This window comes from Neofelis nebulosa, chromosome 7 (genome assembly GCF_028018385.1).
Source record: "Neofelis nebulosa isolate mNeoNeb1 chromosome 7, mNeoNeb1.pri, whole genome shotgun sequence".
NCBI lineage: Eukaryota > Metazoa > Chordata > Mammalia > Carnivora > Felidae > Neofelis > Neofelis nebulosa.
The window spans coordinates 68,150,793-68,178,317 of record NC_080788.1 but is presented as its reverse complement, the minus strand read 5'-3'; the positions used below and the strand labels follow the sequence as shown (position 1 = coordinate 68,178,317).

At 34.6% G+C, this 27,525-nt stretch overlaps 1 protein-coding gene across 5 annotated transcripts in view; it reads right to left on the bottom strand.

Moving 5' to 3' along the window:
• The window catches only part of DPH6 (diphthamine biosynthesis 6), a 444,382-nt gene that overhangs the window by 245,167 nt on the left and 171,690 nt on the right, over positions 1 to 27,525 (bottom strand). For 4 of the 5 annotated variants that reach the window (XR_009264244.1, XR_009264246.1, XR_009264245.1 and 1 more), the window contains exon 9: positions 2,519 to 2,668. Coding sequence is in view for 1 of the 5 variants with exons in the window: in XM_058738273.1 (XP_058594256.1) it covers positions 26,748 to 26,801 (54 nt within the window). In the remaining 4 variants the exon portion in view is untranslated. Of the gene's footprint in view, positions 1 to 2,518; positions 2,669 to 20,500; positions 26,802 to 27,525 lie in introns of those variants that run through there. The other variant, XM_058738273.1, reaches the window with a different exon arrangement.

The following is a 27,525-nucleotide window of genomic DNA, read 5'->3' as shown; positions in this document are numbered from 1 at the left end:
GAGATTTATGGCCACTGACCTAATCTTAGATGCCAAAATGTACAGCAGGAACAGCTTTCTGAAAAACTTAATTTAAAATTATGGTGTTAACAAAAGCATTTTAGGAAGCAGACAACACGGCTGGCGTGCACGCACACAGGCATCTAGGAGAGCTGGCTCTAGAAAGGAGCTGTGGGTATTTGCATAAAGCTTTTCAATACATCTCAGAGGTAATTTAAATCCACAGGTTTTCCTTTTTCTCCCTACCACCCTGGTGTTAATGAATTTCCAAATAAACTCATATCACCAGACAGTTGATTTTCATCACTAAAGGTCATTTAATACCAGACATTCATAGATTTTGGGGAGGCTTAGAATAAAGAAAAATAAATAAACCTGTTTATTCCTTTTCTGAATTTTAAAAGCAGGTTCCTTACCACTAAGTACTTAACTAGATTAGCACCTTGGAGAAAAGAAAAGGCTTGAGCAACTGCACTTGGAATACTTTATCCACTGAATGAGAGAAAATGGGCTGTGATACTGCTAATCCACTGGTAACCACTTGGAGATTTTCCTGAACACACTGGTTTTTGACCTGAAAAAGACAAAAAAAAAAAAAAAAGAAGAAGAAGAAGAAGAAGAAGAAGAAGAAGAAGAAGAAGAAGAAAAAGAAAAAGAAAAAAAGAAAGTAGTAAAGGAAACCTACACTGACAGATATCAAGTCAACACTTTCTTAATGTAGTCCCATAAAACAGAATTCCTGGAAAAAATAACATCCTGCAGAATAAAATGTCAAGTTGAAGAAACACATCCCTTCCCTTATCATTGGATTTTAACAAGTGAACTGTGCATAGTTGGAGGAGGTAAACATATAGTAACATGTTTTCCCAATGATTTCAAAAGCTTTTACTTTTCAATACAGATTTGAAGCATGAAAGTGTACACTTCAGGTATACCTACGTATATCATCTCCCGGAAACAGACAAATCATGTCACTATGTAACATGTATATAGGGCTAAAAAGATTATCAAAGAGAATCATCGAAATTTTGAAATTAAAATGCAGAGTTCAAAAGAATGTTGGGTTATGTAAATTATCTGAACATTCAGTTCCAAATTCCTGTCTCAGTTTATGTTGTCCCTAAACAGTCTAAAATATGAACTTGGCTGTAGGTAATTTCTTTGGGAGGTGAATCCTAGGAAACAGAGTGAAGGAGGTGTGGGGAATGAGAGAGGGAAAGAAAAACCAATAATGCTATTGAGTTCATTAATGACCTGGGCAACTGAGGATCAATTCTCCTGGGCATTCTCTGAGGAGCTCTGTAGAAAGTGCCTTAAAATTGCTTATCTGAAGGATGTCAGGCTGGTGCCTTTATTCACAATACCCTGTTTCCCATTAGTTGAGGGCTGTTGCAGGTGGCAGTGACTCCCTCACCCTTTCAGGCTTTCCTGGCATAAGGGCTGAGTGAGGTCCGCTGGCTTCAGAGAAAGCCTCAGGGAAGAAGAATGGAGGAATGCACAGCTCATGCTTCTGGCAGAACACTGTCAGTGTGCCTAGGGCTGTTCGGTACTGCTGTAGCTAGGGTCAGAGGTGAGATGACAGCATGTGACAAGGGCATCAGACACCTGTACCTCAGATGCTAGGTCACCTACAAAAGCTTTCACTACATGACTTTGAATCAGCTCACAGGATGGAGATTAGTAAGACTCTTCATAAATTCAAAGTTTTTGCTTTCTAAAATTCATTATTATTCCTAAATTTAAAAAAAGCTGCAAACAATCTAATTTATAAAAATAATTTGTGTTCATGTAACCAATCCAATCTCCTTTCCAATTAACATTTCTGTGTGTGTGTGTGTGTGTGTACTTTCTGAAGAAATTAATGTTTAAACTAGGCAAAAGAATGCACTTGAAATTTAAAGAAAAAGAGGAAAGAGAAGAGGGCAATGATGCTAAAAAAGAGAAAGAAAGAGTATCACCTAAATAGGTGTTTATGACAACTAATTTTCACATTGTGTCAGCAGTACAAAATTATTTAAATGGAAAATAATGTAATTATTTTTTACCTCAATAAAGAACAATCTGGTTTGGATTAATTTAACATTTTTCAAATGGTTGCTTCAGCATCACGAACAAATACATTGTCTTAATTGTATTTTTTAAAAAAGACCATATATCATAGTGGTTAAAACTGCTCAGGCCTTGAGGTCAGATACTTATGTCTGAATTCTCACTCTACAACTTACCAGCTGTGCAAAATGGTAACAGTGACATATTTAGTAATACATTCAGTAATTGGTACTTTAGAATTAAATCACATGACATCATATAATATGTATGGAGCCCTCAGAAAAGTGTCCAACTCAGAATAACTGCTCGGTAACATTGTTTATTATTATTGTTGTTGTTAATATTCTGCAAAAATTAGGTGGTAAAAAGTCATAAGGGCAAGTTCGTAATTATGTGTGTCCTCATATATTGTTACAGTACAAAGTAATAAAGGAGAAAGAGCATGTAACTGAGTAAAATATAGACTCACTGTTTTGTAGAAGGTGACTCCATGATTTCCAATGGGAGGTGGAGTTTCACCTTGGTCTTCTTCCCCTGTTACAGTGAGGACATTGTCCTCATTACGGTTCACCTCACATGAACGGCTACCCATAAACAGCTTGTCTGAGGATTCCAAATGCTAAGAAAAAAGATTAGTGAGCAGAATAAGAAATGATGACTCAGGAAGCTTTTTTAAAAAGCTGAAATTGGATAGGTAAGTAGAATTTACATTTACTCAAGATAAAACTGAGAGGAAAAGCAAAAAGTTTACCCATTCATAGGAAAACGCGATTATCTGGGAATGGCAAGCAAGTTGATGTTGGTGACACCATACGGTCTGTGAGCGGCGGAGAAGAAAAGAGCTACAACAATCGCACAAATCCTTGGTGTATCACAATCATACAAAGGAACAAAGGCGTTATACTACAGCAGTGTAGAGTTGGGTGGTGAAGTGCTTAAGAGAAAAGGAAAAATATATGGCCGCTAAAAGCATAAGAGACACAAAGAGAGCATCAATTAAAAAAAAGCTTTAAAAATTTAAAAATTCCAGTAGGAGTAAAGGTTGATCATGCAGTATCAGGCCAGCATTAGAAACTCATGTGTCAACACCATTAATAAATGAGTTCAATTAAATAAATTAGTACATAAATGTTGTGTAAAGTAGGACAAAGTAATATAAATGAACAAACTTAAAGTACTGGGCATACTCATAAGAAATGAAATTTGCGTTCAATCTGGATTAAATTTGTTCTTGCACATGGGTGTTATGGGTCTAAATTACTATAGTGATCTAATGGGCACCAAATATGATAGATAGCCATTCTTAATTCTTCAAAGTCCTCTAATTTTATAAATGGAATAGAGAAGTGTACTAATTTGAGATTCTGTAATTTCAGCTCTAAAAGAAACATCAGCTTAAAATTTTTTTTAATGTTTATTTTTGAAGGAGAAAGAGACAGAGACAGAGAGAGAGAGAGAGAGAGAGAGAGAGAATGAGAGAAGGGGTGGAGCAGAGAGGAGACACAGAATCCAAAGCAGGTTCCAGGCTCTGAGCTGTCAGCACAGACCCCAACGTGTGGCTGGAAATAACAAACCATGAGATCGTGACCTCAGCTGAAGTAGGACACTTAACCGACTGAGCCACCCAGGTAACCCAAAACATCAGCTTTTAAAAGATGAAAACTAAGTTTATTTTAAAGAACAGATGACTGGGTTTCTAATAGAGTTTGGTTTAAAGTAGACACACATAAAATATGTATGAAAGGTAAACTTGTGTATCACAATAGAAAATAAAGTACTTTTTCCTCTAGGTTTTCAAATTGGTTTCCAAGTGGTTTTTTAAACTGGGTTTCATGTCAAAATATACTTTTCTTATTATATGGGTTTTCATAATATGAACTTGAGAAAAAATGTAAAATGCTTTCCTAAAAAACTAACCAGTAAATTTTACAGGTGTCAAAGATGATTAATTCATGCCCATCAGGTCTGTTTTTCTCAATAATATTAAATAGAGGTTCTGTAATTCATGGGTTGTCTGACTTCCTTCCTTTGGATACAGTCAAATGAAGAATGAGACTCAGCCTAGTATTCCTCCCACTCAGCTTTAACATTTGTCAATTCAAAGCTAATCTTTTCATCTGTACTTTCACCCACCTCTTTATCCTCACTGTGATTATGTTGAAGGAATCCCAGATATACTATTTAATCTGTATATATTTCAGTAAGTTAAGGCAGAAAACTCATTTTTTCTTTTTTTAAAAAAAATTTTTTTTCAACGTTTTTTATTTATTTTTGGGACAGAGAGAGACAGAGCATGAACGGGGGAGGGGCAGAGAGAGAGGGAGACACAGAATCGGAAACAGGCTCCAGGCTCCGAGCCATCAGCCCAGAGCCCGACGCGGGGCTCGAACTCACGGACCGCGAGATCGTGACTTGGCTGAAGTCGGACGCTTAACCGACTGCGCCACCCAGGCGCCCCAACTCATTTTTTCTTTTTAAATACAACCACAATACAATTATCACACCTAAAAAAATAATTCTTTAATATCATCAACTGTCTTGTCAATGATGGTTTATTGAATTTTGACAGACTATAGTTCGATGAACTATAACAAAGTGTAAGATATCTTAGCAGATGGTACAATAAATGGCTGAAGCAAAATCCACACACCTGATCTAAATATATGCCTTAGTAATTAATTCACATATGAATTATTAACAGGTAAAATTCTTAAGTATCCAATGTTATTTAATTTAAAATCTCCACTAAGCAATATAGAAGGATTTTGACTTTAAGATTCAGTAGTTGCCAATGAATTATCTCCCATGTGTTCACTTTTCTTTCTGTGAATAGTCAATGCTAACTTATATTAATATCTGCACACAGATAAAAAGAGATGATGCCCATAACACAACAGTGCATGAGGTCCTTTTAGTTATATTGCTGCCTTATTTTCTATTATATACTACCTCATATTCCAATAACTATTTTATCTATGGTGACAATGAATAGTAGGGCTCTAGACTGCTGTAAAAGATGGCTTTTAAATCAATCATCCTCTGACAAATTTAAGGAGATGACTAAGTCACCTCAACTTAATTCAACAAATATGTATGTATGTATGTATGTATGTATGTATGTATGTATGTATGTATGTATTTAGAAGGAGCAGGAGAGAGGGGCAGAAGGACAGAGAGAGAGAGAATCTTAAGCAGGCTCTACTCAGAGTGCACCCTGATGCGGGGCTTTATCCCATGACCCTGGGATCACCACCTGAGCCGAAATCAAGAGAATGATACTCAACCGACTGAACCACCCAGGTGCCTCTCAACAAATATTTATTGAATGCCTAGTAAATGCCTCTGCAATATTATATATACTGTGACGTCTGCAGTCACCAAGAGAAAAGTGATCTCTCCTCTCATCTAGCTAATGATACAATTTAGTAGGAAAACTGTAAAAATATGCCAAAGCAATAAATGCCCAGGTGATCTATTTCTAACATTTAGAAAATATGATATTTAAAACAATACCTAGCAACATTTGTTTCTCATGTGGAAAATATAATTTTATTAAGAAAAAATTGAGGAGAGGTAGGAAGCTTCGCATATAGAAGGATACTCAAAATTAATGGGACTAAACTGATTAATCTAGATTTTTTCCTGGATAAGGCACTCGTTACTTCCCATTTTTAATAACAGTTAGCTGTGCTTAGGCAGATGAAATAACTTATAATTAAACCTGAAGTAATCAAACAAGATAAGTTTAAAACATCAAGTCTATGTTTTATTATTAGGTACCTTTCCTTTTCAGAAGTTTATAATTACCACTGATGATAAAGGGAAGCCAGGTTAGAAAGAAAAAGGAGTGGCGGGACATATACTAAGTTCAAAGAGAAAATATAACTGCCAATCCTAAATCTGTTTAAAAAATGGTCTCTCTCTTAAAAACTGAGAACAAACTGAGGGCTGATGGGGGGTGGGAGGGAAGGGAGGGTGGGTGATGGGTATTGAGGAGGGCACCTTTTGGGATGAGCACTGGGTATTGTATGGAAACCAATTTGAAATTAAATTTCATATTTAAAAAAATTAAAAATAAATAAAAAATAAAAATAAATAAAAATAAAATAAAAAATGGTCTCTATCTTTAGAAAAATACTCGTTCCAAACTGAACGCCCCATTATTTGCAATGGAATGGAAACTTAGCTTATAATTGACATGGGTCAAAAGTGTAAACCAGAAATTCAAAATATACATAAATACTTGACCTAAAAACAGAAAGTCTCTAGTTAAGTAAAGCTGTACATTGAAAGTTCTCAGAAGACTCAATTACTGTCCTTCATTCTTCTAGTAAATACAATTCAGGAGAGGCTTAAAAGGAAGTTTAGAAAAGATTCCCAAAGGATTTATATTCTCTCATTAAATATTCACTTATTTAAGGAAGTGAAAGACCAAGTGATAGATATCAAACTGAATCAATAAAAAGAAGCAGTTAAATAATACATGCTATAATATTGTGTAAAATATTTTCCTACATGTGCACCATGGTCTCCATTATAAACAAAATAAAAAATAGGTTACCAAAGCCCATCATTCTGTTCTGAACTTTAGTTATAAAAAATATAGAAAATTCACTATTTATATGTTATGTTACAGTTAAAGAATGTACAAAAATATAAGCAGATAGCAGTTTCTACCTTATTTCAAACTGAACTTGAACTACTTTTGAACCTAATCCAGGGAAATCACTTTTAAAGCAGTGGAGGATCTTATTTTTAAAGGGACATGAAACCTTACCCCTTGGTTACACTATTAGAAAAAAGATAGTATATATGTAATGTACAATATGATTACAGTGAACACTGCTGTACGTTATATAGGAAAGTTGTTAAGAAGTAAACCCTGGAGCACCTGGGTGGCTCAGTCGGTTAAGTGTCCTACTTTGGCTCAGGTCATGATCTTGCAGTTTGTGAGTTCGAGCCCTGCGTTGCTCTGTACTGACAGCTCAGAGCCTGGAGCCTACTTGGGATTCTGTGTCTCCTCCTGTCTCTGCCCCTCCCATGCTCATGCTCTGTCTCTCTCTCTCTCTGTCTCTCAATAATAAATAAACATTAAAAAAAAAAGTAAGTCCTAAGAGTTCTCATCATAAGGAGAAAAAGTTTTCCCTTTCTTTTTTCTTTTCTTTTATTGTATCTATGAGAAGATGGATGTTATTGATGAATTTATTGTGGTGATTATTTTACTATATATGTGAATGAAACCATCATGCGGTACACCTTAAACTTATACTGTGATATATATCAAATATTTCTCAATAAAAGGTTTTATGTGTTTGAATTGGATCAACAATCCATGAACTTCTACACATATATAAAAGATCAACAGAGACTCAAATATGTAGCTGCAAAGTATCATAGTAGATAGTATTTGCTCAATAAGGGTAGAACTTTTGATGTAATGTGGCACCCGATATACCGCTAACATTCATGGTGAAAGTACTACCGCTCAAATAACATAACAATGTGAACATTTTCTATGATTACAGTAGCCATTTTCTAATTAATAGATATTATTAAATACTAATATTATTTAATAATATTAGCACTGTTAGATATTAGCTCATTTATAATATTTGAGACTGACCTATTTGGGGGAGGTGTTGCATTATCATTAATTCTTCTTGAGACTTTCTTTTTCTATTCTGTCCACAACTATTTTACTGCTTCCAAGAACTTCAATTCCTAATTCCACCTTTAATATATTAAAAAGGTCAAATGTAACAATAAGAGCATTACACTGTTTTCTCAGAGAAATTTTGTATTTGCAGCAAATTGGGAAGTTCTTCCCAATCTTTACCATGTTAAGTATAGATTGTATCCTTAGATTATAAACCATTAAGAAATTATAAAATATTATTGCCTAATTTTATCACACAAAAAAAGATAAATTTAGAAGCAAAAAATCCAGGGGCACCTGGGTGGCTCAATTGGTTAAGCATCTGACTTAAGGTCAGGTCATGATCTCATGGCTCGTGAGTTCAAGCCCGGTGATGGGCTCTCTACTGACAGCTCAGAGCCTGGAGCCTGCTTCAAATTCTGTCTCTGTCTCTGTCTCTGTCTCTGTCTCTCTCTCAAAATACAAATAAACATTAAAAAACAATTTAAAAAAGAAGCGAAAAATCTAGAATTCTTTCCTAACAAATCATTCTCTATGTTTCTTTCTGTCCTTTTTTCAGGCGCATAAATTTTAAACATCTATAATCATACCATAGGCATAATTGTGTCTTTAAAATTGTGCATTTACAGCAAAGGAAACAACCAACAAAACTAAAAGGCAACCAACGGAATGGGAAAAGATATTAGCAAATGACATATCGGACAAAGGGCTAGTATCCAAAATCTATAAAAAGCTCACCAAACTCCACACCTGAAAAACAAATAATCCAGTGAAGAAATGGGCAGAAAACATGAATAGACACTTCTCTAAAGAAGACAGCCAGATGGCCAACAGGCACATGAAAAGATGCTCAACATCGCTCCTCATCAGGGAAATACAAATCAAAACCACACTCAGATATCACCTCACACCAGTCAGTGTGGCCAAAATGAACAAATCAGGAGACTATAGATGCTGGCGAGGATGTGGAGAAACAGGAACCCTCTTGCACTGTTGGTGGGAATGCAAATTGGTGCAGCCACTCTGGAAAACTGTGGAGGTTCCTCAAAAAATTAAAAATAGACCTACCCTATGACCCAGGAATAGCACTGCTAGGAATTTACCCAAGGGATACAGGAGTACTGATGCATAGGGGCACTTGTACCCCAATGTTTATAGCACTTGTACCCCAATGTTTATAGCACTTGTACCCCAATAGCCAAATTATGGAAAGAGCCTAAATGTCCATCAACTGATGAATGGATAAAGAAATTGTGGTTTATATACACAATGGAGTACTACGTGGCAATGAGAAAGAATGCAAAATGGCCCTTTGTAGCAACATGGATGGAACTGGAGAGTGTTATGCTAAGTGAAATAAGCCATACAGAGAAAGACAGATACCATATGGTTTCACTCTTATGTGGATCCTGAGAAACTTAACAGAAATCCATGGGGGAGGGGAAGAAAAAAAAAAAAAGAGGTTAGAGTGGAAGAGAGCCAAAGCATAAGAGACTCTTAAAAACTGAGAACAAACTGAGGGTTGATGGGGGGTGGGAGGGAGGGCAGGGTGGGTGATGGGTACTGAGGAGGGCACCTTTTGGGATGAGCACTGGGTGTTGTATGGAAACCAATTTGACAATAAACTTCATATATTGAAAATAAAATAAAATAAAATAAAATAAAATAAAATAAAATAAAATAAAATAAAATAAAATAAAATTGTGCATTTAATGGTATGCAATATGTAATTATCAATGTTGTATACCCTGTATAATAAATATTTTGAATGGATGTCTTCCACTGAGCTGGTGTACTATAATTTAACTATTGCCCTTAAAAAGAAAAATGCGAGCATGTCCATATTTAAAATGCTTAGAAGAGTATCTGTTATATACAGTAAGTTCTGCATTAGTGTTGGCTTTCATTATTGTCATTATTATTATTGCTATCACTGCTATTGTTATTGTAATTGTTCTTAAGGTACTTAAAAAGTAACACGTAAGAAGAATAAGTGAGATGTAAAAATATCCTAATTAGTTGATACATATACAGTTGACCCTTGAACAATGAGGAGGATGCTGACCTCCCTGTGCAGTTGAAAATCTGCATATAACTTACTTTCCCTTTTTCCAAATTTTCATTTAAATTCCAGTTCGTTAACATATAGTGTAATATTAGTTTCAGGTGTAGAATTTAGTGATTCTTTACTTACATAGAACACCCAGTGTGATCACAAGTGCCCTCCTTAATCCCCTTCACCTATTTCACCCATCCCCTACCCACCTCCTCTCTGGTAACCATCAGTTTGTTCTCTATAGTTAAGAGTATGTTTTTCGGTTTGCTTCTCTTCTCCCCCTCACCCCCCACCATGTTCATTTGTTTTGTTTTTTAAATTCCACATATAAGTGAGATCATATGGTATTCGTGTTTCTCTGACTGGCTTATTTTGTGTATAGCTTTTGACTCCTTAAAAACTTACCTACTAATAGCTCACTGTTGACTGGAAACTTTATGGATGACATAAACAGTCAGTTAACACACATTTTAAATGTTATTTATTATATAATGAATTATTACAATAAAGCAAGCTAGAGCAAAGAAAATGTTAAGAAAATCATAAGGAAGACTAAATACATTTACAGTATTGTATTAAAAAATGAATCTGTATATAACAGGCCCATGCAGTTCAAACCTGTGTTGTTCAAGGGTCACTTGTATATTCTTGGGAAATCCAAGAGAATTAACAAAAAAGATACTAGAAATAGGGGCGCCTGGGTGGCGCAGTCGGTTAAGCGTCCGACTTCAGCCAGGTCACGATCTCGCACTCCGTGAGTTCGAGCCCCGCGTCAGGCTCTGGGCTGATGGCTCGGAGCCTGGAGCCTGTTTCTGATTCTGTGTCTCCCTCCCTCTCTGCCCCTCCCCCGTTCATGCTCTGTCTCTCTCTGTCCCAAAAATAAAAAACGTTGAAAAAAAAATTAAAAAAAAAAGATACTAGAAATAATAAAATTTTTTTGAGTTAGTGCTATAAAGTCAATTTATAAAAAACCAGAAGCTTTATGCAAACAATAACTTGTTAGAAAACATAATGTAAGAAAACTATAATTATAGCTAACGTTTATTGAACATTTGTTAAGTGCCAGGCATACCTTATATTTATTTATTCACTTAATCTTCAAAATTACCTTACATTCATCAAATCCAAGACAACATCCACTGGGAGACACATAATTTCAAAGATGTTAAAGTATGGAAAACATGGTTTATTATCTATAAAATTCAATATTATCATCCCTATTTTAAAGGGCAAACTGGGACAAGAGAGGTTAGAAAATTTGTTCAAGGTTGGTCAACATGAAAGTGAAAGTCAGCCTGGATCCCTTTCTCTTTCTGGGAATACATAAATAAAACTTTTTTCTACATTAACCTTGTATCCAGAAACTTTACAAAACTTACCATTAATTCTAAGAAGTTTGTAGATTTGTTTTGTGTTTTCTATTTATACAATTATAATCTTCAAATAATAATAGGTTTCTTTCTTCCTTTCCCTAACTTATACATTTATTTATTTTTCTTGCCTTCTCTACTGGTTGAACAGAAGTAATGATTTCAAGCATTTTTATCGTGTCTTTAAACTCAGATGAAAAGATTTCATCAACTCACACTGAAAGTAGGATGTTTGCTGCATCATTGGCAATGGTCCTATGCTTTTGTCTTTGTTATTTGGTTTATATGGTGAATTCATTGACTGATTTCCAGTTGTTAAGTCAGCCTTGCATTCCTGGAATAACCTAACTTGATTATTCATTTTATACATTACAGGTGCTATTTGATAATATTTTTTGAAGGATTTAAAAATCTATGTTCATGACTGTGATTGCTTTACTATTTTTTAAATTTCTTAATAAATTCCTTAATTATCAGATTTTGTTATTTCCAAGTATATTTAAAAAAATTAGAATCATGAATCTAAGACAAATATAGATTGAACATATATCAAATATCAGTCAAGATTGATTTTACCCACTGAGTAAAGCTAGTCCAAGGAAATCAGAGAAGTTACACTAATGAAAGAACTCTAGAATAAGACAGGGATAAATATACAAAAATGGTTAATGTCCTGCAGGGCTCTGTTCTACTTCACAGAAAGCATTCACATCCCTGCTGAGCAAAAATCTACATATCAATTAGCAACTCACAGAGTCTAGGCCTTAATTAGTAAATTTTAAGTGAAATACAAGTTCGTCTCCTAGACAATGAAATATTCCTTGAGTGGGTTTAATAATACCCCAGAATAACACTGAAAGGATATGCAGTCATCCTTTCCAAAGCATTGTAAACAGAAATGTCAGTTATACTTAACAGAATCTACATTGTAATAACTAAATAACATTATAGTAACAAAATAATGAGTCTCCTCTGCTGTTTTTTTTGAAAAGTTTCTATAAAATTGGCAATTTTGCCCTTAAATGCTTGGTAAAACTTACAAGTGAAGCCATTTAGACCTGGAAGTGTGTGAAGATCTTTAGTAATAAATTTATCTAATACAAAGGACTATTCAGATTTGCTGAATTATTTCTGGTGTCAGTTTTTTTTTAAAGGAAATTTCCAATTCATCTAGGTTTTCAAGTTTATTAGCATGAAGTGGTTGGCAGTATCTTCTTTTTTCCTTTTAACATCTGAAAGAACCATAAGGATGTCTTCCTTTTAAGATTTCTAGTACTGTTCATAGTTGACCCTTGAACAACATGGAGGGTTAGAGACACCAAACCCTTGTGCAGTTGAAAATCCACATATAACTTTTGACTCCTTAAAAATGTAACTACTAATAGCCCACTGTTGACTAGAGGCCTTACAGATTACATCAACAGTCAGTCAAGTAACACGTAATTTGGATGTTCTATGTATTATATACTATATTCTTACAATGAAGTAAAATAGTAAAGGAAATGTTAAGAAAATCACAAGAAAGAGAAAATATATTTACAGTAACGTCTTTATGGAAAAAAAATCCATGTTCAGGCAGACCTACGCAGTTCAAACCTATGTTGTTCAAGGATCAACTCTATCTGTGCCTTCACTTCAATCTCAGTGTTGCCAGGGATGAATTCAGTTTAGTCATTTCCAAGAATGAACTGTTGGCTTTGGTGATCTCTCTATTGTATGTTTCTATTCTATTTAACTTCTTTTTAAACTTTATTATTTTTGTTTCTTTGGGTTAAATTGTTATTTTTTATCTAACTTCTTATGATGATGGCTTAGCTCATTGATTTTCAGCCATCCTTCTTATCTAATATATGTCTACATCTATATAGATACCTATGTAGATATATATTTGAGACTATAAATGTAGATATATATTTGAGATATATATTTGAGGCTATAGATTACATTAGAAATACTGCTTTAATGTTATTTTATAATTTTGATATGTCAAATGTTTCATTGGCAATTTGTTTAAGAAATTATTAATTTCCCTTGGGATTCATTCTGTGTATCATGGATTACTTAGAAATTTGTTTAGTTTCCATATATGAATATTTTCAATCTATCTTTTTAAAATTGTAATTAAAAACTTGCAACATAAAATTTACCATCTTAACCATTTTCAAATGTACAGTACAGCCATGTTAACTATATACATATTGTGCGACAGATCTCTAGAATTTTTCATCTTGTAAAACTGATAGTATATACTCACTGAACAAATATTCAGTTCTCCCTCCCCCTAGCTCCTGGCAACCAATATTATACTTTCTGTTTCTAAGAGTTGGAGTACTTTAGATATTTCAGATAAGTAGAATCATGAAGCAATTGTCTTTTTTTATGATGGGCTTATTTTACATAGCATAATAATCTAAAGGTTTGCCCATGATGTTGCATATGACAGGATTTCCTTCTTTTTTAAGACTGAATAATAGTCCACTGTATGTATATACCACTTATCATTATCCATTCATTTCTTAGTGAATATTTAGGTTGTTGCCACATATCAACTATTGTGAATAATGCTACAATGAGTGTGATAGTACTATTTAAGACCTTAATTTCAATTCTTTTGGATAAACACCCAGAAGGATTTCTGGGTCATGTTCTACTTTTAATTTTTTGAGGAATCTCTGTATTGTTTTTCTATAATGGCTGCACCATCACATTCTTACGAAAAGTGCACAAGTGTTTCCATTTCTCCACATCCTCACCACCATTTGGTATTTCTCCTCCTCCTCCTCCTCCTCCTCCTCCTCCTCCTCCTCCTCCTTATTCTTCTCCTTATCTACCTTTTCCTTAATCTCCTTCTCTTCTTTCTTTAAAAATTTTTTTTAAAAAGTTAATTTATTTTTGAGACAGAGAGAGAAAGTGCAAGCAGGGGGTGGTCAGAGAGAGAGGGAGACACTGAATCCAAAGCCCAAACTCTGAGCTGTCAGCACAGAGACTGATGTGGGGCTCGAACCACAAACTGCGAGATCATGACCTGAGCTGAAGTCTGACACTTAGCCGACTGACTGAGCCACCCAGGCACCCCTCTTCCTTTTTTGATAGTGCAACCCTACTGAATGAGGAGATATATCACTGTGGTTTTTATTTGCGTATCCCTAATAATTAGTGATGCTAAACATTTTTTTATACAGCTGTTGGCCATTTGTCTACCTTTGTTGGAGAGAGTATATTCAAGTCCTTTGCTATTTTTAATTGGATTATTTTTGTGATTGAGTTAGAGTATTTTATATATCCTGTATAATAATGTGTGTGTGTTTTTAATGTTTATGTATCCATTTTGAGAGAGAGCATGAGCAGCAGAGAGGCAGAGAGAGAGTGGGGGAGAGAGAATCCTAAGCAGGCTCCACACTGAGGTGAGATCTGGGATGAAATCAAGAGTTGGACGCTCAACTGATTGTGCCACCCAGGCATCCCACTAATATGATTTGCAGAAGTTTTCTTCCATTGTATAAGTTGCCTTTTCACTGTGTTGTTGATTGATTTATTTTCTGTGCATAAGTTTTTAAGTTGGATGTAGTCCATTTGTCTATTCTTGCTTTTGTTATCTGTGTTTTTGGAGTCATATCCAAGACATCACTGTCAAATCCAGTATCATGAAGATTTTCTCCTATGTTTTTTTAGGAGTTTTATAGTTTCAGGTCTTATGTTTAGGTCATTAATCCATTTTGAATTAATTTTTGTAAATAGTGCAAGGGAAGAGCCCAAATTTGTTCTCTTGTTTATGGATTTCCAGTTTTCTCAACACCATTTGTTGAAAATGGCATTCTTTCCCTATTGTGTAGCCTTGGTACTCTTGTTGAAGGCATTTGACCATATACAAGAGGGTGTATTTCTGGGTTCTCTATTCTTTATGTTGGTACCATACTGTTTTAACTACTGTAACTTTGTAATATTTTTTAAAATTAGAAAGTATAAAGCATTGTTATTTTTTCAAGATTACTGGGATATTTGGGGTCCTTTGAGAATGTATATGAATTTTAGGCTGGTCTTTTCTATTTCTGCAAAATAACAATTAAAAAAAGCAATTGGAATTTTGATAGGGATTGCATTAAATTTTTGGATTATTCTGGGTAGTATGGATAATTTGACAATACTAAGTCTTCCAACCTACAAACATGGAACGTCTTACTGTTTATTTGTCTTCTTTAATTTTTTTCAGCATTTTTTTTGTTGTGGTTTTTACTGTATAAGCTATTCATCTTCTTGGCTAAGTTTATTCCTAAGAATTTTATTATTTTTGAGGCAATTGTGAGCAGGACTATTTTCTTAATTTCCTTTACAGATTGTTTTTAGTGTATAGAAAGGCAACTGGCTTTGTGCGTTGCAACTAGTTTTGTATCTTGCAACTTTGCCGAATTCACTTATTAAGTTCTAACAATTTTTTGAATGTTTGTTTATTTTTGAGAGAGAGGTATACAGAGAAAGAGAGAAAAAGAGAGAGAGAGGCAAAGAGAGAGGGAGACACAGAATCCAAAGCAGGCTCCAGGCTCTGAGCATCAGCACAGGCCCCGACGTGGGCCTTGAACTCACAAACCGTAAGATCATGACCTGAGCTGAAGTCAGATGCTTAACCAACTAAGCCACCCAGGCACGCTTCTAACAATTTTTTTTGAACAAAATCCTTCCTTAAGGTTTTCTACATGTAAGAACATAGCATCTGCCAACAGAGAAAATTTTACTTCTTCCTTTTTGATTTGGATGCCTTTTATTTCTTTTTCTTATCTAATTGTTCTGTTTAGGGCTTTTAGTACTGTGTTGGAAAGAAATGGTGAGAAAGGAATCCTTGCCTTCTTCCTTTTTTTATTTATTTTTGGGACAGAGAGAGACAGAGCATGAACGGGGGAGGGGCAGAGAGAGAGGGAGACACAGAATCGGAAACAGGCTCCAGGCTCCGAGCCATCGGCCCAGAGCCTGACGCGGGGCTCGAACTCACGGACCGCGAGATCGTGACCTGGCTGAAGTCGGACGCTTAACCGACTGCGCCACCCAGGCGCCCCAATCCTTGCCTTCTTCCTAATCTTAGAGGGAAAGTTTGTTTTTTTACCTTTGACAATAACGATAGCTATGGACTTTCACTTATGGTTTTTATTCTGTTGAGGTAATTTCCTTATAATTTTAGTTTGCTGAGTGTTTCCATCGTGAAAGTGTGTTGAATTGTGTCAAATGCTTTTGCTCTATCAATTAAGGTAGGTAGTTACTGTCCTTTACTGTGATATATTATATTGTTTGATTTTCATATCCTGAACCGTCTTCATATTAAATGAATAAATCTCACTTGGTCTTGGTATATAACAGTTTTAATGTATTGTTGAGTTTAGTTTCCTTATATTTTGTTGAGGATTTTTGTGTCAACATTCATCAGGGATATTGGACTGTACTTTTCTTGTATTATCTTTGCCTGATTTGGTATCAGGGTAATACCAACTTCATAAAATGAGTTTGAAAGTATTCCCTCCTCTTCACTTTCTTGGAAGAGTTTAAGAATTCCTGTTAATTCTTCTTTAAAAGTTTCACAGAATTTTTCAGTGAAGTCATCTGGTTCTGGGTTTTTCTTTGTTGGGAAGTTTTGATTACTAATTTCATCTCCTTACTAGTAACAGTTCTTCTCAGATTTAAAATTCTTCATGATTTAGTCTTGGTAGGTTGTATATTTCTAGAGCTTTATCCATTTCTTGTACCAATTGCAATGTTTCCTCTATTGTATTTTATTTTTGTTGAGTCTTCTACTTTTCTTAGTCTAGCTAAAGTTTGTCAATTTTGTTGATTTTAAAAAAATAACTGTTTCATTTTTTTTCTATTGTTTATTCTTTCTTTTATTCCTGTTTTAATCTTTATTATTTCCTTTCCTCTGCTAGCTTTCTATTTAGTGTGTTCTTTTTCTAGTTCCCTGAAATGTAAAGTTACATTGTAGATCTGAGATCTTTGCTTTTTTTTTTTTTAATTTTTAAGAATTTTATTTATTTTGAGAGAGAAAGCACAAGTGGGGAGGGACAGCGAGAGTGTGATAGAGAGAGAATCCCAAGCAGGCTCTGCACTGTCAGCGTGGAAACTGATGCAGGGCTTGAACCCACAAACTGTGAGATCCTGACCTGAGCCAAAGTTAGTTGCTTAACTGACTGAGCCACCCAGAAGTCACCACCCTGCCCCCACACCTTGCTTTTGTTTTTAATGTATGTGTTCACTGCTATAAATTTACCTTTTGGTGCTGCTTTTGCTGTATCTCATAAGTTTTGGTATTTTTTTTTCTTTTTTTCTTTTAGAGAGACAGTGCTGAGTGGTGGGGAGGGGCAGAGGGAGAATCTTAAGCAGGCTCCACTCTCAGCATGGAGCTCAGTGTGGGCTTGATCCCATGACCCTGGGATCATGACCTGACTTGAAATCAAGAGTCGGATGCTCAACAGACTAGCCACCCAGGTGCCCCTGTTATTATTTTTTTTCCTTAAGATATTTTCTAATTTCTTAGGACTTTTTTCTTTGACCTATTGATTGTTCAAGAACGTTTTTTTTTTTTTTTTTATGTTTATTTATTTTTGAGAGAGAGAGAGAGGGACAGAGTACGAGCAGGGAAAAGGCAGAGAGAGGGACACACAGAATCCAAAGCAGGCTCCAGGCTCTGAGGTGGCAGCACAGAGTCTGATATGGGGCTCGAACCCACGGATGGAGAGATCATGACCTGAGCCAAAGTCGGCTGCTTAACCAACTGAGCCACCCAGGCACCCCAAGAATGTATTTTTAAATTTTAGTAGCTTTGTAAATTTTCCATTTTCCTTTTGCTATTGACTTCTAGCTTCATTTCATTGTAATTGGAAAAGATACTTGATAGGATTTAAATCTTAAACTTGTTAAGATTTGTTTTGTGGCCTCACAAGTGATCTATCCTGTAGAATGTTTCTTGTGTGCTTAAGAAGAATGTACATACTGCTATTATTGGGTGGAGTGCTATTTTTATGTCTATTAGGTCCAATTAGTCTATACTATTGTTCAAGTCCTCTGTTTCTTTACTGATCTTTGAATTGGTTGATCTATATATTATTGAAGAAGAAATATCAAAATCTTTAGTATTATTGTGTCACTATTTGCTTTGTATATTTGGGTGCTCTGCTGTTAGGTGCATATTTATTTATTGTTATACCTTCCTTGCGAATTGACTTTTTTTTTTTATCATAATGTCCTTGTCTCTTGTGACAATTTTTGACTTGAAGTCTATTTATCTGATATATGTATGGCAACTCTTTCTCTGTTTTGATTACCATTTTCATGGAATATCTTTTTCTATCCTTTCATGTCCAGTTTTTGTACGTCTTTATGTCTAAAATGTGTCTCCTATAGATAGCATATAGTATAGCTTATTTTTTTTATCCGTTCAGCCACTCTGTCTTTGATTGAAGGAGTTTAACTTATTTACATTTAAAGTAATTACTGATAGAGTAGAATTTACTACTGTCATTTTGTTCATTGTTTTCTTCATGTCCTGTAATTATTTTGTCATTCCTTTCTTGCAGCTGTCCTTGGTGTGTTTCGCAGGTTTATTTTTTGTTTATTTGTTTGTTTTGTAGTGGCATGCTTTGGTTGCTTTCTTACTTTCTTTTCTGCATTTTCCATAGGTATTTTCTTTGTGGTTACTATGGGAATTACAGGAAACAGATATCTTACTGTTATAATAATCTATTCAAACTAATAATATCAGTCATATAAAAAACTCTACTCCTTTACATTCTTCCTCTTCCATTTTATATTACCAATGTCACAAATTACATCTTCATATATTTTGTATTCTTATTTTTAAATTTTTATTTGTAAAATTCTATATCAGAATTAAAAGTAGTTTACATGACACCATCATAGTAGTACAGGTTTCTGTACGTATATTCACCTTTGCCAGAAAGCTCTACATTTTCATATGCTTTAGTGTTACTGTCTAGTGTCCTTTTGTTTCTTTTTCCTTTTCAACATAAAGAACTCACTTTAGCAATACTTGTAAGACAGGCATGTTTAGCAGTTGATGGACTCCCTCAGCTTTTGTTTATCCGGGAAGGTCTTTATCATTCCTTCAACTTTTCTGAATGTTTAAAATTTTCTTTAATAAAATGTTGGGATAAAACAAAAGTTAAGAAAATTTCAAAGAAAAACTAAGAAAATTTATTATTAGCAGGTTCACACCAAAGGATGCTAAAGGATGTTAAGACCTTAACATGAATGTTATTATCTGGAATTATATTTGCCTATTCCTTGAGGAAACAAATTGCAGTGAAGTGGACAAACCATAAATGTACCATCAATGAATTTGACAAATGCCATTACTGTCATCCTGGAAGTGCCCTTGCTTTTATGTCTAAAGGATATTTTTGCTGGGTACAGAATTCTAGGATGACAGTTATTTTCATCTATTATTACAAAAGATATGATTCCATTGTTTGGGTTTCTCCTTTTTTTCTTTTTTTCTGTTTAAAAGCTAGATTTTACTCTAATAGTCTGAGAGTAGTCTGTTTTGAAGACACTTTAACTGTTTTTAATTTCTTTGCATTTGTTTTTAGCAATTTCATCAGCATATGCCTATAGAATTCTATTTTATTCAGCTTGGGTTTCATTAAGACCTCTTGAATCTGTACCTTGGTGTGTTTCATCAACTTTGGAAAGTTCTCAGTCATTATCTTTTGAAATATTGACTCTTTCCCATTATCCCTCTCCTTTCTTTCTGACACCAGTTATATGTATTCTAGACCACTTCGTTGTTTCTACTTCTCCTAACCTCTAATGTGTGCTTTCTATCTTTGTTTTTCTACATGCTTCACTCTTAATATTTTCTTTTCACCTATTTTCCAATTCACTGAATCACTCTTTGGCTATACCTATAGATGTTTCACAAGACCCTCTCCCCTTCCCGACCTTAACCCAAACAGTCATAGCTCACCACCACTCTCTGCCATATGACCAAAACTTCTGGTCTTATTACTCTGAATCTGGGTTTAAATCTATCACCATGGAAGCCCAGGATTCTCAGACTATGCTTATTCCATAAAATTGAATCCCCATTTCTTTGGGCAGTGAGGCAACTTTCCCACCATTTTCTTTAGTTTATATATTTATTTGTCTCACTCCATAGGATCCATAGGCTATCCATAGGATAAAAGCTTCAGGAAAGAAATGATTTTTGGGTGTTCAGTTCACTATTGCATCCCTACTATATGAACAGTGCTAGGTATATAGATGTAAACACTCAATAAATATGTATTAAACAAACGAACAGTATTCCACTTTTCTTTTATTTCTTTTAATATTTCCCCACTTCTCTTTTATAAGAAATCAACAAAGTGAAACTTTATAAAAAAAACATCAGAAACTTTATTTTAAAAATAACAACAACAACAAGCCACATAGGAGAGCATAACAACTAAACACTAGGAAATAATATATAGTCAACTAGAGTTTAAAAGCAGAGAAGAAAATTGATTGGTTATTTTATATTACCTTCCCCCAAACTGATAGGTCCACCACGGATTTTGGAATGAAAAATACTCTTCTGCTGTCCAATTTGATTCTTGACTTGTCGACACAGTGGTATATTATTGCTAGTATTGAAATTCATGCATTTGGGACAGAAATGAGTCAAGTAGTTCTCTAAATGTGAGTGAATTTGATGCTTGATTACTCTGCTCCAATGACCTTTTGTAGCAATAGTGACTTACTGGTACCCAAAGCCAAAATCTCTCTGAATCTCAAGTTATGTCATTGAAGTTTATAGAATTAGGTTTTAAAGCTTCTGAAATGCCTTGTTTCCCCTTACCAAATCATTTTCCTCCTCTTTAGCTTGAGGACAAAGATGCGGAGGTAGGAAAGATGGGGTAGGAAAGCTGTACTGAACCAAATGTTGGTGAATAAAAATCATCATTTATCTTCCTTCTTTTGTCCCTTCTGTAAGGAAATATTTTTGAGGTGGCATAGAACAGTGGCAGCATACCTCTATGGATAGGATCTTCCAGTTTATACACGTTGCTATGAGTGGTGAGAGCAAATTTTCATGCATAACAAACTCAAGAGGCCTTCCATCTGAATGCTTTCAGTCTCTTTTATACATATACTTTTCCCCGGCAATCTCTAAGTAGACTTTAGTATAGGATCAACTAGATTTCAACCCACATTGTGGGTACCATTTTCACTTGAGTTCTATGGAAAGTTTTAAAGGGCACTAATATGTTTCTTTCTACTTAGACTACTAAATAATGTTGCAGAATCACATTTAAATATTTATTTAGCACTAAAACTCACTACACCATCTCCACCCTGCCCCTTGAAGTTAATTTTCTTAATCAAATACTTAAAATGTACAAGTATATGCTCATTATAAGATGTCACCAATTACAGATATGTAAGTATTAAGCTTTTCTATTTTCTCTCTTCATGCCCCTTTCCCCCAAAGAAACCAATATTATCACTCTGGTTATTATATGCCCATCCCTATTCTCCTTATTCAAATATAAATAAATACATAAGCTCCTTGCCTCCACCAATATTTTTCAGAAAAACAGGATCAAATCCTACACATCACTCTAGATGGACTAGAAATCTGTCACGGTAATCATGATTCCCAGAATAACTTCATTTTGAAGTTAGAATTAAAATTACTCTGTAATTTGTCCTTATTTATAGTGAATTCCACAGGGGCCTAAGAGATTTTTTAAACAGAGTAGGTGTCCATAGGTATTTGTTAGATTGAAGCAAAAAATAAAAGGAGATAGCTTAATGTTATAAAGTTTTTCAAGATATTTGATGATAGTTTGAAATAAAGCAAAATAAAGTGAAAGAGCCAAGAATGGACTATGAGACTATGGTATATTTAAAAGTTATAACTTCCACGAATGTGGGCCTTTACAATTATGTAAAATATATAATTGTCCCATGAGATTATTTCAAAAATCAAAATTAAGTACTAAGTAATAGTAGAGTCCATTAATAAAACTGGGGCTAAATTTCTGTGAACCTGTTTCTTTAAATATGCAGTGGCTTTGCCAACAATTAATTTGAAATATTATTTCCCATAAAGCTGTTTGGAAAATCTAAAACAACTATATAAGGAAGAAAAAGCTTGTAATGGTGAAAAGTAAAAGTCTTGATTCTTCTGTTAAAGGTTATGCATTTTAATATGATCTTTTGGCTGATTTATGTAAAGCTTTGTATTTTTCATTTTCTCAAGGCTGCCACTGTAGTGATGTATGGTACATTTTAGCATCAAGTTTGCCATAAGCAATAAAGCCTGGGCCCCAAAGAAATTTTAATATATTTCCCCATTTTTTAACCTGGAGCTTTCCATTATTCAGTTATTTTGTTTAAGATCCCCTGTTTAGTTGATATAAGTTTTATATTCACATAAATAACTTCACAATTTTAACTTAAAGATAAAATTTAAATAGATTAATTATTTGATAGAGAAGTTTAAGGGTCATCATATGTAAAGTGAAAATCTTAGTGATAATTTAAATTTTACACTGACAATCTGTCTAAAGGTTGTATTTTTATATTCTAGTCTGTTTGGAGCATTTTTTCTCTAACAACAAGATAAAAGAAAAATAAACAAGGAATTGACTTTCATTAAATGGTATGCAACAGGAAAAGGAAGCACATTTCTATAAAATTCTGTAAGAAGAAAAAATGAAGAAAATAACAATTATAAATTCAAAGATCTTATTCCAGAACTAATAGTTGTTACAGAGAGTATAAAGATAAGGGAATAGTCCTCAAGAAATTTATGACCTAGTGTTAATAACAAGTGCTTAAACATTATAAGATATAGCTGATTATTTGTCACAAGAAAGGAAGAAACGAAGTGTTAGGACAGTTCATCAGGGGGGGCCATGAATGTTTGAGCTCAAGCTCAATCTGCCAGGAATATCATGGGTAGGATATAAACAGTTAAAGAAAGTGAAGAAGAAAGGAAGACAAATAAGATAGAAAAAGCAAAGGCAAGAGAGGAGAGAAGCATAAGGCACAGTAAGAGAGTATCCATCTAATGACTCCATACTACTGTAGTAAAGGATACATGTAGGGGGGTCCCGAGAGCAAGACTGAGAAAGGACGTTATGGTTAACATGTTGGACAGTCTTCAATTCGTGGCTAAATATCTTTTTTACTTAGAAAAAAATGTAGCTGTATTACACATTTTTGTGCACAGAAACAAAATCTAGGAAGAAAAAATCAAGATGGCAGTGGGACAGAATTTGGGGATAATGAAAGCAAGGAGTCCACTTAAGGAAGCTTTATGTTCTCCAAGAGTTTAGGCAAGATACTACTTTCACTAGAGAGATGGGCATGGAGATGGAATGGTGTAAAAGATAAATTAGACTAGCATGTAAAGAACTAGATAACCAACTTAATGTCATGCTAAAAGAGAGAGAGCTGTAAGAAATGATGCCAGTATTCTTTTCCTGAGTTATTAGGGGGGAAACAGTTGTGTTAAATAATAAAAATAAGGAGAAAGTACATTTGGAGAGGACAATGAGTTCAAGGTTTGTACACAACGAACTTGACAAATACTGAATAGAGTCACATCCAGCAGCCAGTCAGAAATAAGGATCTAGAGTTAAGGAGAAAGAGTAGTTATCAGCAGAAAGATCAGAAAAAGAGTGACTTGAGAATCATCTGCATAAAGCTGAAAAGTAGACTGTGGGAGAAGATGAAATCCCAGAGACAGAAAATATGAAAAAATTAAAAAAATGTAGCCATAAAAGGAACTGGGGAGTATATACTTGTTGAAGGTAAGAAACAGAGAAACTACTGAAGGAAACAGAAGAAATCTTGAGTGAGTACAAGTCAGAATGGTACAGGGACATGTAACCATTAGAGGGGAATTTTTCAAGGAGGTGGTGGCCAATATTATCAAGGAACAGGATTAATTAAAGATTATGAAGATTGAGAAAAGACCAAGAGCACTTCATCAAAGTAACTGAGGTCAAGCTAGATTGCAAATGTTATAGAGTGAATGGAAATTAAAAGAATTTAGGGAACGGATATAGATTTTCAGAGTGGTATTCAAGGTACTACCTTCTAGATCTATTATTTGGGGTGGAGGTTTAATTAATTTACTCTGAATTTGTAATAGCAATGTGATTTTGATAAAACATGTGAGAAAGTATCTATATTTTTGCCCTCTAGCATTTATTTACCTTCCTTTTGGAAATCATACTTCGTTTTCCCTCTAGAATCCCCTTCCCTACTACTTGGGTGAGTTCAGGAGTAAAGCTGGTGACTAAAACAATGTGACAGCACCACACATCTATTAGAATGGCAAAAGTCCAAAATATTGATAACACTAAATGCTGATGATGCTGAGCAACAAGAATTCTCATTCATTGCTGGTGGGAATAGAAAATCATGTAGCCACACTTGATGACAGTTTGGTAGTTTCTTATAAAAACTAAACACAGCCTTAACCATATGATCCAGCAATCACACTCCTTGGTATTTACCCAAGGGAGTTGAGAACAAAAACTGGCACATAGACATTTACAGCAGATTTACTCATAATTGCCAAAATTCAGAAGCAACAAAGATGTCCTTTGGTAGGTGAATTGAATGATAAGTAAACTGTGGTACATCCAGACAACGGACTGTTACTCAGCACTTAAAAACTAATGAAAAGACATGGAGGAAGCTTAAATGCATATTCCTAGGCGAAAAAAGCCAAACTGAAAAGACTACATATTGTATGACTACAACTATGTGACATTCTGGAAAAGATAAAACTATAGAGACAGTGACAAGATTAGTAGTTACCAGGGGTTAAAGGGAAAGCAAGGATGAACAGGCAGAGCACTGAGGATTTCTGGGGCAGTGACACTATTTTGTATGATACTATAATAGTGGATACATGTCACTATACATTTGTTCGAATCCATAGAATGTACATCATTAAGAGTAAACCATAATATAAAGTATATACTTTGGGTGATAATGATGTGTCAGTGTGATTTACATTGTTACACTGACTGTAACAAATGTACCACTCTGATGCCTGATGTTGATAGTGGGAAAGGCTGCGCATGAGTGGGAACTCTGTTCCAGATATTCAATTTTGCTGTGAACCAAAAACTGTTGTAAAAAATTAAGTCTGTTCAAAGTAAACTCGTCTAATGTCAGCAAAGATAATACCAAAAAATTACGTTAATAATTTGGCTATTATAGATAATGCTGCTATAAACACTAGGGTGCATATATCCCTTTGAATTAGTATTTTTGTATTCTTTGGGTAAATGCCTAGTAGTGCAAGCTGGATCATAGGGTAGAGGCATAGGGTGGTGCTATCTTTAAGTTTTTAAGGAACCTCCATAGTGTTTTCCAGAGTGGCCATGCCAGTTTGCATTCCCATCAACAGTTTAAGCGGGTTCCCCTTTCTCTGCATCCTTTCCAACACCTGATGTTTCTTGTGCTAATTTTAGTCATTCTGATAAGTATGAGGTGGTATCTCATTGTGGTTTTGATCTGTATTTCCCTGACGATGAGTGATGTTGAGCATTTTTTCATGTGTCTGTTGGCTATCTGTATGTCTTCTTTGGAAAAAATGTTTATTCATGTCTTCAGCCCATTTTCTACTTAGATTATTCATTTCTGGGGTGTTGAGTTTTGTAAGTTCTTTATATATTTTGGATACTAACCTTTTATCACATACGTCATCTGCAAATATCTTCTCCCATTCTGTAGTTTGTCTTTTAGTTTTGTTCGTTGTTTCCTTTGCTGTGTAGAAGCTTTTTATTTTGATGAAGTCCAGTAGTTTATTTTTGCTTTTGATTCCCTTGCCTCAGGAGATATATCTAGAAAGAAGTTGCTAGAGCCGATGTCAAAGAGGTTACTGCCTGTGCTTTCTTGTCTAGGATTTTTATGGTTTCAGGTCTCACATTTAGGTCTTTAATCTGTTTTGAATTTATTTTCGTGTATGGTGTAAGAAAGTGGTCCAGTTTAATTCCTTTGAAAGTTGCTGTCCAGTTTTCCCAACACCATTTGTTGAAGAGACTTTTTCCTTTTGGATATAAAAATTGTGTTTTTTAATGTTACAAAATAACCAGTAAGAGTTAATGATATTCTTCCTGATTGTCCAATAATGTTGATAAAATGAATACTGTATCAAAACAAAAATGGCAAATCATGTTGGTGACACCCAGAAGAATAAACTTGATTGGCTAAATAAAGTGATTGCCTTTTCATCCTGATTTTCAAATGCTCTGCATCATTATATAATTGGAGGAGATGAGAGCAGGGAAGAGAGAAAGGGGAAAATAAACCAGCGTGATGAAAGCAAAGAAATGTTACAGAAATGAGAGTTGAAGATGAAATAAAGGGGAAAAAGGGCACACATCAGCCAGAGGTCATGGACAGGACATGGTAACAAAAGTCATAGAAAGTGAATCCTGAAGAAATTGCCAATAAGAATGAACAAGGCTTTCACATTTCCCCAACTAATCAATGTTTCTATTAGAATAAAAAAATGTAAAGAAAGAGCTGGATATAGTAATTGAGAATATACTATGTAATTTTTTCCATAAATGGCAGTTTAGTAAGCAATGTCCAAAAATGCTTTTTAAGAATTATGTATATAATTAGATGTTCTGTAGTTGTCAGGCAATGGGGACACCTAAAAAAAAGAAGAAGGAAAACTCACCATATTTATTCATATTTATCCCACCTTAAAGAAATCACATTCTTTTTTTCAAGAGGGCAAATGGACTGTGAAAACCAGTGAAATACTAAAACAACAAGTGAATAAGGAGCTATTTAGGTAAAGCCGAACATACAATGAGTGATGTCTAAACAAGAATTCGGTGGTTTTTATTTTCTGTGCATTGCACGTGGCAGCAATAGTAGCAGAGAACTAGAAGGTAAGAGGTTCCTTTCATTGGATATGAAGGAGGTTTGGATAGTACGACTTCATTTTCTTGAGGATTAACAGCTTTTGGGGAAAAGATCACCAGTAATCATCTAGCTTAATTCAGTGACTTACTTTCAATCCTGTCAACCCTAATTTTTCTGGACACTACTAATTATTTTCTCACTTTGGAAACTCATTCTAAGATTTCTGGAGTTACCATTCTTTTCCTGCTTTGCCAATCCTCATTAAACCCTCTTGATTCTTCAGATTCCCTGTCATATATATAACTTGGGTGTGCCTCAAGACTTGGTGACAGAACATGAAACATGCAGAAAACTTTTTCTGATCCTTTACATCTCAAGGAATTGACCTTAAAAATTTTGTTTTTATGTTTACTCATTTTTGAAAGACAGAGAGAGACAGAGCACAAACAGGGGTGGGGCGGAGAGAGAGGGGGACACAGAATATGAAGCAGGTTCCAGGCTCTGAG